General features: G+C 37.5%; 1 protein-coding gene across 3 annotated transcripts; it reads right to left on the bottom strand.

Annotated features, from left to right (window-relative positions):
* Positions 1 to 2309: 2309 nt before the first annotated feature.
* Positions 2310 to 12487, bottom strand: LOC103707042 (GATA transcription factor 20-like). Of its 3 annotated transcripts, XM_008791380.4 has the most exons (8): positions 12241 to 12484; positions 11691 to 12128; positions 11474 to 11560; positions 11270 to 11382; positions 7578 to 7706; positions 6959 to 7064; positions 2810 to 2881; positions 2310 to 2640 (listed from the first exon to the last, which is right to left on the bottom strand). In XM_008791380.4, the coding sequence occupies exons 1-8, from the start codon at positions 12469 to 12471 to the stop codon at positions 2578 to 2580; spliced, it is 1239 nt and encodes a 412-aa protein (XP_008789602.2). In that variant the 5' UTR covers positions 12472 to 12484; the 3' UTR covers positions 2310 to 2577. The 3 variants fall into 3 exon arrangements, with proteins under 3 accessions (XP_008789602.2, XP_008789600.2, XP_038983996.1); XM_008791378.4 differs by having other exon boundaries at positions 11691 to 12484; XM_039128068.1 differs by lacking the exons at positions 2310 to 2640; positions 2810 to 2881 and adding an exon at positions 5594 to 5849 and having other exon boundaries at positions 12241 to 12487.
* Between the last annotated feature and the right edge of the window lie 2086 nt (positions 12488 to 14573).

The raw sequence follows: 14573 nt of genomic DNA, 5'->3' as shown, positions 1-14573 counted from the left end.
AAAAAACTTTGCCTGTAGATTAGTATTATGTTTTTTATATTATTTCTTTGATTATTTTTATTATTTTTATATACAATTCTTTTTATTAAATATTAACTTATATTAATTATTTTGATTACTTCTTCAATTATTTCTATTATGGTAAATTTTAGTAAAATATCTGCTAGAGTTTAAAAGAGAATAAATGGAAATCTTCTGCATCAAATCAACAAGATGTGATATCTTAATATAAACACATATTTTTCCTATCCTATTACAAGTATTCATATGTTATGTTTAACAAATTTTCTTTTCTATTATTATTAATCTTTTTGTTAGTGAGATGTTACAGCAACATCATCAATAATTATTAAATATATTTTACTTATAATATATTTCTCATCTTATTTTAGGTTCTTATTATTCTTCTATTATCATCATATTATAATTCAATTTTTGTTATCTCTCCACGCATCATGCATGCATCATTTTTATTATTTGCTTAAAAAAATCATATCAAATTATGCAATATCCAAATAACAGTTATTGTAATGGCTATTATAATTATTTTTTAATAAAAAATCAGTAATAAAAATAAATTGCACTCTTATTTTTTGATACTTAATAATTTTTTTCCCAAAACATTCATAGTACCACCCAACAGAAAAATGGGACAAAATTTTAAGTTCTAAAGTAATATTTTATATAAAAAAGTACTCTTCTTAGCAACATATTACAATATTATAGTAGCTGTTATAATCCAAAACATGGGTGATGCTCTAAAATCTGTCTTGATTTTATTATCAAATATCCTTCTATCTACCCTCTGAACTTTTCTTTATACTTCTTCTCCATTAAGAGTGAATCTTGGTGGAAAAATAATATCGCTTTATTGTAATATAGGTGTTATGCATTCGCAATATTGAAATAATCGTAGCACATGAGGGATCGGATTGTATACATCTAACTCTGTATTAATTGGTTGCAGACTATACAGCAATTATATTAATATTTATATGATTGCGTGTTTTGAAGTCTAGTTTCCAGGCATGGCAGTGTCATTTTAGCTATCATAACATCAAAAGGGCCGTTTGTTAAACCTCAGAATAAAACGGCAATGTTTGGTGCTTTTAACTTTTTCAACTGGCCGGTGCCATGTCTTGAAACGGGACAACTTCCACTTCTGACATCACGCCTGTTTTAACCGACACCTTGTATTTGACGTTAGATGTGGGCGCATGCGATGTTTTTGGTGGAAATAAGCTCATAGAAGAATTTCTATGCGGCCATTTGGAAGCATTATGGCCTAACCGTGTCGCTCAAAAGTTTCTCTCTACCTTTTTCATAACTTTCATCTCTTCATTCCTTATTTTTTTTGTTGATGCTATTCGGACTTGGGTTATTGGAGCCAACTTTAATCCCATCAGGATTAGAACTCAAACATAGAAAGCCACCTACCATTTGGGATAGATTGCTGAGCAACACTCAGAGAGGAAGGACGACTCAATGACCGATGAGTTAGGCATAGGCTTTTAGCCCTAAACCAGTCACGGTTCACTTGAGGTTGGGCCTAAGTATTTCACTCTTAAATAGAAAATATTTGACAGTCTACATACTAATCAAACTGACGTTGAGTTGTATAAAAACAATTCATATCTAACTTAAAAAAAAGTCCAGGTTTTGCCTGAATAAAGTTCGTATCATAAATATAGTTCATAGTACATGTCATCATTCCTGTCAGCATCCTATATCAATCTCTCAAAACAACCCTAAACTCACATGTTATGAGTTTTCTTACCATATGTAGCCAAAAGATCTTCCAACCTTCGCACTAACTCGAAAGATATCGATAGTAGATCAGCTTCACCAAACCACAAATTTACCCATGACAAGCAGCTTTTCGTTTTTGGTCCCAGACATGAAGCATGATTTACCATGCATGAAGAGTTAGCTGTCATCCACCTCCAATGAATTAAATCACTCAGCAACAAACGCCATCACCAATGGTGAGGGATCCAAAGTAAATGCTTCAAGTGAAAACAGATTGCTAGCCCAGTTAAGCGAATGATTCTTGAGAAAAATTCCAATGGACTACTTACAGTCAGAAAATCTACTGACTGGTATCTGTACCTTTCAAAAAATTATCAGGCACTTCCATAAGTCCTTGATGATGCAAGCCTGAAAATCATGCAAGCTAATAAATTCGAGGCTTTATTCCCTATTAAACAAGGTACCACATAATATCCTTTGTGAAATATGGCAATAGTATAGCAATCCGCCAAGTTAATGAATGAAATCACAGATTCAGTACATCAGTTTTGAACTAGAGATGAACACGGTGAAGTTTCGCATATCAGTTTGACTAAATTAGATGAGCGACTGTGACTCTTCCCATGATGATTAAATTGCAATAAATGTAGCAGTCTTAAGGATTGCCAAAAAGAAAGAAAAATTCTTTATCTAATACTCTAATAATATTGTACATACATGTATGATAATATTCTACGCTCTTGAGAAGCTATTAAGGGGGATGAGTTCCCCACTACAATTCAACTCTTCCTATTGGAATCCCTAACGCCAAAAGCACAGGACCTCCCATTATGAGTCATGACCGTTGGCAGTGATCACAACGGGTTGTGCAGCTCCTGATTCAGCAGGATTCTGGAGAGGAAAAAAAGTCAGTTCAGATAAATGAAACAGGAAAATCAAACGAATTCAAGAATATAGAACAAGTGATTCTGAAAATAGGGAGCATGTCAAACAGATAAAGGATTACAGAAAGAAGTAAATTTGCAAATTTGCCTTCTTACAGCGACAATAAACAGCTTACCCCTTCTCTTGGTTCTGATAAGGCATTTGGAATGGCTGCTGGTGGATTTTTGGAAAGATCCCTCATTGTTCCCTGCATGTCCCCAAAAAGTGCATAAGTTATATACCCAAACTAAACATAATTATAAACAGTCAATGACTCTATATAATGTAGTTTAGTCTAGCATACAGAAAAATTCAGGTCTCCCTGCTATGACACTCAATGTAATAGTAGCACTTCATTTAAAAGATTCCAAATTTTGAAAATGGGTTAGCCCGACTTTTGTCAACTGTAAGTAGGGAAAACAACCCCAAGCAGGCAAAAAAGGCCTTACACCTACCTATAGCTGCATCAATTTATCAAGAACCTGTCAGATGCCAGCTGCTACATAAACTATCCAGGAGAAAGGTGTCATAGAATACTTTTGAATCCTTGTAGATGAAAAATCCTGCTTTTACAGGAAAGAACAACAATCTAACAAAAATATCTAAGATTCCAGTATGACCACGTAGTCTTTAGCTATCAATGACCCATTTATGTAGCACATATAAGAAACCGGATATGTATTTTAAGAAACAGTAAAGAGACATTTTTGAAACATAGATGGCCTTGACAGGTTTCTATAAATTTGAATTTCAAGGGACCAATTAAGCTATATGACCTGTTTCTTATTTTAGTTAAAATATGCCGTGTTTTGGCATTATAGTCATGGATGTTTGACAGATTTTTGTGTTTCTTTTCGAACAATTAATATTATTTGATAAGAAACATATAATTTCTCGGTTTTCACCTAGTAATATTTGACAAATCGCATATTGACTCTACTACTACCTGTCTAGATCCAATAAGATATCCATGGATATTAGGCATAGGTACTGCCAAAGTTCGCCATCTCGGTACCGGACTCCGTACCGGTACCACACTAGTACTATATCCGTATGGTATGGTATGGGATCCTTTCGGCGGACTAAATATTTCTATGCATCCGTACCTGGTACCGATACTGAACCGGTACGGCATGCCCCGTACTATCCGGTTCAGGCCGGTACGACAAACCATGGATACCGCTAATAGAAACGCTGGGTGAATGAGGATCCATAAAGGCGACCTCAAATAGTTGGCAAAACTGCACAAAGGTTGATGGCAATAGTTATGATTCTAATATAAATTAAAAACATACATAAGCATGCATATTATCTTTTCGAAATATATATATAGCACGCTAACACATCATATTTATGAAGTTTGCAGAATCCAGAACTTTGTGCAGTCGAAAGAGTCAAAAGGGAAACCCCTACCAGTTTCAGCCAACACTGATATCAGAAGATCTACTGCTGCTAGTAAAAGGCCTAGAACTATCCTCCCAAAGGTGCTTCACTTAGAAAAAATCTCTCCGTTATTCTTCAAATAATATAACAAGGATGTTCATTGTAATCAACAGCGATTGTACCAGGTGGGGGAATCAATCAACCTGCAGAATATTATAGGCAATCCAGTGGGTTGTTCGTATAAGGGAGGCAACCATTTGATGATCTTATCAAGAAAACTTATCAAATAATTCATCAACGGGTATGGGCATACACAGTGAATATCTGAGGGTGCTCCAGTAATGAGAGGTACTTCAATTTATGTTGAAGGTTACAAGAATGGAGGGAAAACCGAAGACTGAAGATAACATGGATGGAGGTTGTGAGGAAAGACATGGAGAATCTTGGAAGTGACACCAGAGATGAATTCTTGGCACATGAAGATCCAAAAACCAACCTCAATAGTTGGGAAAGGCTGGACAATTATGGTTATGGTTATTTTAATCAATAAAACTAAAGATTTGCCACCGATATATGATTCTTTGTACTTCTGCAGATGTAAAAAGGGGAATTCCAGGCAGGAAGTAAAATAAGCAGCCCCAGGTACCCTACACTTCAATGAATGTCTATCACAGCTCTGCCCGTATGACTAATACAATAAGCTCTTAATAAATGCAAAGATTAAGACTCCAGGCTTGGCCAAACAACATTATAACATAAGAAGCCAGATCTGACAGAGAACTAGCTTGTTCTATCACACCTTGCAAAATAAGAAAATTGTAGCACGATCCATGTGCACCACATACTAATTCTTCTTTTTTTTCTTTGAGGGAAAAGCACTATGTATTAGCTCAAAAAAGATATTTGTGGTTACATAAAGAGGATGCCACATGCACTAGAAAAGAAGGTTGCCAACACTACAAAAGCAAAACTGACTAGACACTCATAAACAACAGAATATAGAGGGAACCAACAGGATGGCTTCTGTACTCAAGTCCAGTTGTGCGAGAACTGATTGAACAGCACATACAAGCTTGTTAAAAATAAATTTTCACATTCACTGTCATAACCTACATGACAAGATTGGAATGGCTTTTTAGGTTTTATCTTAAGTTCCTCTCTTGCCTAAAGTTGTACTAGCCAAGAATTGGTTCTCGAGGGTTAATGTTAGGTTGCCATCTGGCCTCGAAGATCTGCTCAATCCTTCCATAGAGCCCTCTTGATTTGAAGTTGTGCTCCATAGCTGACCCATTTTGATGGGAATGGCTTAGATGATGGTGATGACAATGATAACAACAATGACAACTCCAAATAATATTATCAAACTGATGACCATATTACATCTAACACCAATATGCATGTCTTGCTCATAACGCTGACCATCATATAACTTAATTTATAAGCAAGGCATATAAAACTTATTATATGATAATGATTTCAACCAACCAACTGATCAACCTGAGAACATCTAAGTCGTGCACCTCTTTAATCCCACAAGTAATGCAAGTGATACATGTTAATAACTATATTTTTCAAAAGGACCATATGAATTCAATAAGTGATGACAACTTCTACAAACTTAGCTTATGATATGATAAAATCCCTGATCACCCTAACAAGCAATCATGGTACATGCACAGCCAGGAATTACACATTGGAAAACCAAAATAAGTAATATCCTATATCACCGCCTACTATCTCCAAGTTAGAGCTAGAAACTTGCTGGGTCAGGTCAGGCCATCGCCTTGCTAGCCCTGTGAGAAAAAAAAAAAAATTGCACTCTGCGTCAAGCTTAAGCTCAACAATATCATACAAGGTCCAACAACAGCCCGATATTGGAGCTCAAATCTAAGCCCAACTCCAAATCAAGCCAAAGCAAGCTCAACTGGAATTGAGCCTAATCTAGTTGGAGAGCGTGGAAGTGGAGGAAGACAAGAGTGAGGAAGGTAGAGGGAAGGAGGGGAAGAGGGTTAGGGTTTCAAAAGAGCGAAGGTGGAGAAGTTGGAGGTCGTGGGGAGGTGGTAATGGTAAGAGGGCAAAGGAGAGAAGGAAGAGGGTTAAGAAGAAGAGAGAGGCAAGGAAGGAGAAGAGGAAGAGGAAGAAGGAGGGTGGACTGGATGAAGGAGAGGGAGTAATGGGAGCAGTGTGAGAAGAGGAGAAGGGAGGTGGTAGCAGAGTGACAATGCTCAGAGGGGGTGAAGGGGAAGGTGGCGACAATGGAGGAGGAAGACGAGGTGGAGGGAAAGGCGACAATGGAGGAGGAAGAGGCAAGGGATGGGGATGGGCATGGTAGGAAGAGTTAAGACCGAGCACAGGGGTGCGAGGTGAGGAAATTGGGGCACACTACAGAGGTGGAGGGTGAGGAAACTAGGGCATGTTCAAGGTCAAGGGTTAAGAAACTAGAACATGGGCTTAGGTAAGGGTCTAGGTCAGGCTTTAGGTTGGGGGGTGGATTTGGGCTTTGAGTTGGGCTTCGAACTCGAGCTTTGAGATGGGCTTCCGACTCGGACTTGGGTTTCAAGCCAGCCTCAAGTTGTGCCAAGCTTTGCCCATAACCAGCCTTGAAACTCTTTTAGACTTTGGATTCCATGACTAGGCCCAAACCCATATCTTTTTAGGCCAAGCCCAAAGCTCATCTCGAAGCCAGAACAGCCTAGGCCCATAAGTAGAACACTTAGTGACACTAATATGCCAATCCAAAAGCTGGTCTAGAAGACGCACTCAAAAGCTCTTTCCGCATCTTGCAACAATCAAAAAGATCTAAAAAAAACATAGTAACATTAAAGCAAAAAGGAAAATAGGAAGCTAGCTTTAAAATAATTACACAGCAAAACAAACATAGAACAAAGTTCGGAATATCAACCTTATTTGCCCACACCAGACCACATGCATTACATAAGGTCCTCGGTCCATCAGGCCCACGGCGCATCATTGGTGTAGATTTTGCACTAATGCCACAATGATGGCATCTGATTATGTTCAGAAAAAAACATCAAGATCAGATCTTGAAAGAATAACACTGTTTTTGATGCACTAAATCTAAAGGAATAGCAATTAAAGCATCTCCATGTTCAGATATTATATCAAAACAACCCATGCATATATAACCCAAGGGTAAATATAAGAATTCAAGCACATAGAACATCTATTTAATTAAACAAATAAAGAAGTCATTAAAAAGCTCAAAACAGAAGGACCATGAATCAGGATGGCATTTCATCAGCAGGAGATGAAACGTCATCCAATGGCAAGATTGATATCAGATGTGCTGGCAAGTCTAGCCTAGCATCCTCGAGCAAACAGATTAGTGTTTAGTTATCTTCATCAATGGATACTTGCCCAAGGAAGCTCACAGATACAACATAATTATGGTATCTGCCCAAGTATACAAATATGCCTCCTAGTTTGGCCATATCCATGATGCTGAGCACTTTAACTGAAGAACATTCTAGTCAAAGATGCAGGATTTTTCAAAAGCTTACGCAGATGCTGCTGGCGGCCGATTCTCCGGTGAACCCCATTGTTGGGCAGTATCCCAACTGGTAACGCCAGATGATGAATCTTCAGGCTTTGGTTTGGACGATATGAACTGACCCTTGTTTCGTTGCATTCTGTAATCAATTAGAAAAAGAAGCTTTCACAAGAGCAAATGAATAGTAATATCAAAAGATATCCAAAGCATGCCCAAAGCTTTCACAATAGAAAATGAATAGCAATATCAAAGGTCGTCAAGAGCATGCCCAGTGTGCTTAGTTATGTAATAGCAAGAAAATGTAAATTTAAACTATCCCCTAAAAAGAATAAGATTTTTTGATGTAACAAATAAGACATGGACAATAGTAGAATATAACTGCTAGCAAAGGAACACAAAGAGAACTAAAAAAAATAAATCTGTAATGCTTTGTGAAAAAAGGGTCAAAATCAGTACACATTGATCTTTTTAAAAATAACCAAATGAGTGATTTACTTCGATTGTGATGTCAGATGTTGGTAATTATAATGGGATATAAATTATTAGTTTTTGAAGAAGATCAGGCATTAGGTTCAGTGTCCTTTTGGCATTTCTTTTTTCTGCATCTCGCAAAAAAGTTTTTAACATTTTTCTATCAAACTCCTTTCACCATATCATGATTAAAAGTTAAGATTTATCTGACAACCATTATTTCTAGAATCATATATACATGTTTGCTTGAAAGGTTCCACTTATCAACTTCTTCATGCAAAAATCGAATCAACTGCATAAGATCATAAGATTATCAAAGGTCAACAAACCTAACAACATGAGAAGAAACATCACGACACTAACTTCCATTTGATAAGAACATCACTAGGAAAAAATGACCAAGACGAAAAGCAAAGTTTGCACAAAAGCAGGCATCTTTAACAGAATCTACTGCAACAAAAAAGCATGAAACATAGCATACCACATGATCTGCTGAATTCAACTATCCAAAGACTTGGATTTGTCACACTAGAACAGGAATATTCCTAAGAAAAGCTTTTAGAGTCCTACCATTTCAGAATTTTATATGATGCAGGATTTTTTTTAACTTGCAGTTTTCCAAAGTTAGAGTGCTTTCAGGCATACAAAGGTAGATTGGATATTTCATTTTATTTATTTATCTTTTAGACCCCATAATTGGATTCCTGGTCAAAGTATGTTTCCTACTCAAAATCAAATTCCTTGGTAAATTAGGACCCACGGATGATTCCTTTTTGACTCAAATATCTTGAAGCAACCAAGCTTCTAATTTTATTTTTTTTATAATTTTTGGATTTATTTTAATGGCAATCTTTTTAATAAGTATCCAAGTGCCTTTTTATAGATTATTTGTGTCTAGAAATTATACCAATGTAAAGGTTTGGTTTGGGAAGGTTTTAAAGCCTATGGAAACATGATCCTGCTGTATTCACGGCTGTCTATAAAGAGCTCGATAGTAATCCAACTTTTGCAAACTAACATTTGATTATCTTTTGTTAGAAGTGCAAGAATAGTTCCTATCTTGTAATCAATTTCATATAAGAATGAAATCGGCAATTTAAGATTTTTTTGCTCTTAGTTGAGTATTGCTGGTGAAATGCCAATATTTTTATCTGGCAAAGCAAATCCATGAAAGTATCTCCTTTAGAAACTAGCAAAAATATAATTTCCAAAAGAAACAGTGATAAAACTTCTTGAGTAGGTAAAACTATTGCAATTTCACTAGTTAGAATTATTGCATTTTCAGCATCTTTGAGCAATCATGTTCCAGAACAATATCAACATATTGATAATTAAGAATATGAAGCATTGATAAATGAAGGTAGAAAATGACATAGAAATAGAAAGGTGCTCAGGGGAACAATGCAGCCAGTTAGGTGAAGGGTTATGAAAATGGATAACAGGACTCATTAGGACCAGGGTGAAAAGGTGCCCAAAAGACACAACATAGAGGTATATGGCTTATCATTGCATAAAGTGTAATGCAAACAGATTCAATGCCAATTCATGAATAACTTTACTATGCATTGTTCCTTGCTTTTATACCTACCAAACTTAGAACCCAGGGCTCCAAGGCTGCAAACAAGGCAATTCAAGCCTTGGCTATTTGGCCATGGCTCAATTATATCAGAACAATTTACAAACCTTGGTTCAAGCTTCAGCTAACTCACCTGTAGCGATACCCAGGTCAGTGGGACAAGCGAAAGAGACAAATCTAGCTTATGCTTTGCAAGCCAAACATTTTCTGGGTTGAAGTTGTTTATACACCAAGTCTTAAATGTCCCTAGAGCTTCAAGCCTAACAAGTTCATGAAATCTCAGTGCATTTGCAGCCCCAGGGCCAAATCTTTTATGAAATGGCCAGTGTCTCTAATATATAGAAAGGGAAGGCCAGTTGTTAAGAGAAGTTCATTTTTCCTCAACTGACCCCTCTTTTAATCTCTCCACTGTTTGTCAGAGCTTTGTGTGCAATTAAAACTTGTATATGCAAATCCGTAAACAGATCCTTCCAAATCCTACCACTAGACTCCCTGAACATCAACCAACTAATTAATGTAACCCAATTATTTTCCATGTTAACCTTGGCCAAGTATACAAGACCCCTGCTTTTTTAAAATTTTGGAATTACGATATACTCTCATGAAAGAAAGAACCATCTAAGCCAAAAGTCAAATCCACTCAATTCTTAAGTAGTCCTTGTTTGTCCTCAATTTCCCAGATTTTTCTTGAAAATTTTTGACAATATCACCTAAACGTTAGAAGCCTCAATACCCCCATGCTATCAAGACCATAAATTTGCTAAACCATCTACCCAAAGATATGACATAATATCAAAAAGAAATTTGGATGCATCTTATAATTTTTTAACATGTTTTTTACACCTAATTGCACATTAACCCACATCCTTCTTCATCTTTTTTTTTTGGAGGATTGGAAGGGGGGGGGGGGGGGGGGGGGGGGAGAAGCTGGGGGCATGCAGGGGTGCATGTGTTTTCTTCCTTCAATATTGTCAAAAATTCTATCAGGTCTCCTGATGAAGACATGGAAGATCAAGATAAACACATGGGGTATTGGGTCTTGCAATTTTTTTCCTCACAAAGTTTAGGGTTTGCACTTCGACACTCTATCAAAATTTTCAAGACCTAACTTCTAGCTGAACCAAAAGACGCATGTGATGGTTATTTAAAAGACAATGACCAACAATCTTTAACTCGCATCAATCCAAAGTCAGACATGTAAAGGTATGGGATTCCCAATAACTAGCAAAACGTTTAAAAAGCACCGAGATGTTCTTTCCATATTTGTCCTTATTCTTGGCAATCACTTGTTCACCTAATGCCAACCATCATTCTCCTCCATCAAAGCTCCAAACAGCATACATGTTCATATATGACATCATTATATCAAGACATATTCTTCAAAATAATAAAATGCTGCTAGACATATTTGTTGACAGCTATTGCTGGTAGATGGCTTCTCATAATTTTATATAATCAAATTGTTAGTCAATCACTTACTAATAAATAATTGGTAAACCATGTATTATATCACAAGCTCAGTATCAACAGGTACCTGATTGCAGATGAGAAATTTTCATTCATAATTGAAAATCTCAGCTTATGAAGATTTTACATGATTGACAAATACCCTACAAAATGAAAGCAGTGCTGATATCAGATGATCGTCCTCAAACCTTAGGGCAACCTCTTTGCGAACATTGTATCGTATTCTCTTGTCAAAGTTCCGCTCTTTCCTCTTCTCACGAAACCTCATCAGCGATGCAACTCTGTGAGGGAAGTTTATGCGCTGCGGAACATGGAAAGCAAAAACTGGCAATCAAGAACTTTGAAAGGATTGGTAGTATAACAAATGATAAGCTTGTCGAAGAAATGAATACCCTGTTATGCAAATTGGAAGATGATGGAAAAGAATTTAGAGCAGTGTTCATCTCACGCCCCCCCAGTAACAAGAGCACGGCCTGAACCTGAATTTTTGTATACAAACAGGAAGTCAGTACATAGCGTGGGATATCAAAAGGGTACCCAATTCGGAAATGTTTGATGTTTAGAAACGAAAAGATGAGTTTAGAACATCAAATGTGGTAAAAATGTCACCTTTTCGGGGGAGACGGAGTCGAAGACATAGACCTCACCCTGGAACGAGAGTGTGAGCTGGTTGCCACCGACTTGAGGGGCGATCACCGCTTCAGGATCCCCTAGATTGCCTGGATCGGCCTGCCCATCGGCCTCCATCCCTTCGTCGTCCGCGGCCACATCCCGATCCTCCTCCATCCCATGTCCGCCTCCGACGACGACGCCGCCGTGGTGCTCCGCCTCCTCGTACTCCTGAAAAACCTGCGCATCGGTGGCGGCGATTAACTGCGACTCTCCGCCGCGACCACGGCCATCGTCGATCTGCGCCGGCATCGCCACGACCGCGAGGACCTGGTGGGCGGCCGCCGGCTTATGGATGTGGTAGCCCCGGAAGCGGCCGCCGTCAGCCGGCTTCACGTCCACTGGTGGGTTAGGGTTTTCGCTCATCCCTAAATCACTCTATCTTCCCTCTCAATCCCTCCCCCAGTTTAGAAACTTTTATATATAAAATGCACAAAAAATCAACAAAAAGACACAAGAGTGATTCAAAAAAGCAGGACCATTGGTGGACCTTTTTATATATTTGGATATGGATTGATTTCTTGGAGATCAAAAGATCAACGCAATTCTTCTCCAAATCGCATTCGATCGAAGGATTCCCGGTAGGGTTCAAGGAAAAAGCCGATACAGAAACCCTAGATTCGCGACGAGTGATCGGATCCCGTAATCGGCGACCAGGGAACCCAATAATTAGGGGGATTGAAGAGAGAGAGAGAAAAACAGGAGGGCATGAGAATGTCATATGAAGGTGTGCTTAGAAAAATTTGTATGCGATTGATACGATCCACCGTTCTGTTTCCTGAAACCAGATCTTGCTCGCCCGCCTGCGGGAAATATCGAATGTCAAATAGCTCAAATGAGATGGACACATAAAACTTTATATGCGTAGTAGAAGATCTGCCGTCCATGGATTTCATAGAAAGATCTCAGCAGATCATTTTGGTGAGGGTCCTTCTCTCGGGAGATATGGGTAACCATGAACGGTGGATCTGAGATGTCCCGCATAAAAATTATATTAGCTATCTATAGGAACCCTCTCATATAAGCATTGACCTAAACGTCACGGCGTCACCGTCCGTAATCATGGAACCTGGGCTGGAGCTACATGTGGTTGCTAGCATTGCGGAAAAAGAGATTTAAAAAAAAAAGTGGTCAACCAAAAAAAATCAAAAAAATAATAAAAAAATATTTTTATTATGAAAATAACTTTTTCATATTCTATAGAAAAGAAAGATTCAGACATGATAAAATTATTTTTCTATAAGCTAAAAATTATGATAATTTTTATTTTTTTAAAAAAATATTATTAAGCCATCCTGGGTCAAATTTTGTCTCTCCAAACGGTTCGGAATATATGCAGCCACCTCATATGATTAAGATATTTTGAACTCAAAATATTATGGTGCCAATATTTTAAAAATAATTATTATAATATTACAAGAAAGAATGACTATAAAATTGTTCATAATAATATTACTGATATGTCTCTTGATTCAAGCATTTCTAGTTTATAAACTAGATTGAGCAATAAAACTCTAGTGCAGTCATTCATATCTCAATATTCTCTTGATACTATAGATGTGAATGTCTGAAATATTCTAATTAAAAATATTATATTTAATTTTAAGAGCAAACATATATTTTATGTAATTTTTATAGAAATGTATTTTACTTCAAAAATATATCTTTTATGTCATTGTCATATAGTCAATTAAATATGAGAAAAATATTTTTTTAGATATCATATATTTAAGCATCATTTTTTAAAAAAATATATTTTAGTGAAATATTTTTTTTAAGAACCAAATAAATACTTAAATACGGATAATTCACTATCTGGTTTTATAAGCCGTCATGCTATGGAAGGGTGAGGCGTTGGCTACGTACGCTCCATGCACGGACGGCCAGTTGTATTTTAAGAGAAATCGGACGGTAGACTTAGAGGTCTCATAGGTATAAATATGAGTGCCCGTGCTTCCGGTCCGATTAACGCCAGCTCTGAGGTCATAATTTTAAAAATATAACCTTGGGACTCTAGTTTCTCATGAAGCCATCGAATGATGTGACGAAACGCCATTGTTGGGTATTGCATGTTGCCACCCGCGTAGAATCATTTCTCTGCGTTATTTTCTGTGGGTCTCTCGATGGACGGTGGCCCGTTGAATGGGGATGGTCAAGCACGTTTATCGCCAAGGGAACAGGTATTGACTTCGAATGAGAACTAGTTTGAGCGCACAATGATCAGGTTGGCTCGGAAGTTGAGCACTTTTCGAGTAGGTTATGTGTTTCAGAAGGCGAATAGACGAAGCAGGTATACTCTCTGTCTTAATTTTTTTTATTTTTTTATTTGGTGGGTTGGAGCTATATAGAATGCAGTTTTACCGCACACAAAAAAAAACAATGATGGTCATCCCGACATGAGGTTAGCATGATGTCAGCCATGACGCGCTTCGTAGATTGCCACCCCTGACCAACGAAGAACTGAAGGAGATGGCCCGCAAGCTAGTTATGGGCAATATATATGGGGTGGCAATCGGGTCGGGTCAGATCATAAACGGATCGGGTCACATGCAGGTCGGGTCAGAAAATCATAAATCTGAACCCGACTTGTTTATTAAACAGACCAGAAATTACAATCTGAACCTGATATGTTTATTAAACAGGTAACCCGACCCGACCCGTTTAACCTGTTTAATAAACAGGTAACCTGTTTACCCAACCCGACCCGACATGTTTAACCTGTTTGCCTAACCTGACCCGTTTAACCTATTTAGACCTGTTTAACCTGCCCAACCCGACCTGTTTAGACCTGTTTAGACTCGTTTAACTTGTTTAGACCTATTT

Source organism: Phoenix dactylifera, chromosome 7, assembly GCF_009389715.1.
Source record: "Phoenix dactylifera cultivar Barhee BC4 chromosome 7, palm_55x_up_171113_PBpolish2nd_filt_p, whole genome shotgun sequence".
Classification (NCBI taxonomy): domain Eukaryota; kingdom Viridiplantae; phylum Streptophyta; class Magnoliopsida; order Arecales; family Arecaceae; genus Phoenix; species Phoenix dactylifera.
This window is presented reverse-complemented; position numbering and strand designations above follow the sequence as displayed.

Bases quoted from the DNA above. Each gene is read 5' to 3' on its own strand.
- LOC103707042 (XM_008791380.4), bottom strand. From the start codon at position 12,471: ATGACATTCTCATGCCCTCCTGTTTTTCTCTCTCTCTCTTCAATCCCC. The intron at 12,129-12,240 runs GTCCACCAATGG...GAGGGAAGATAG, and splicing joins ATATCCAAATATATAAAAAG to AGTGATTTAGGGATGAGCGA. The intron at 11,561-11,690 runs GTGACATTTTTA...ACAAAAATTCAG, and splicing joins ACTCCGTCTCCCCCGAAAAG to GTTCAGGCCGTGCTCTTGTT.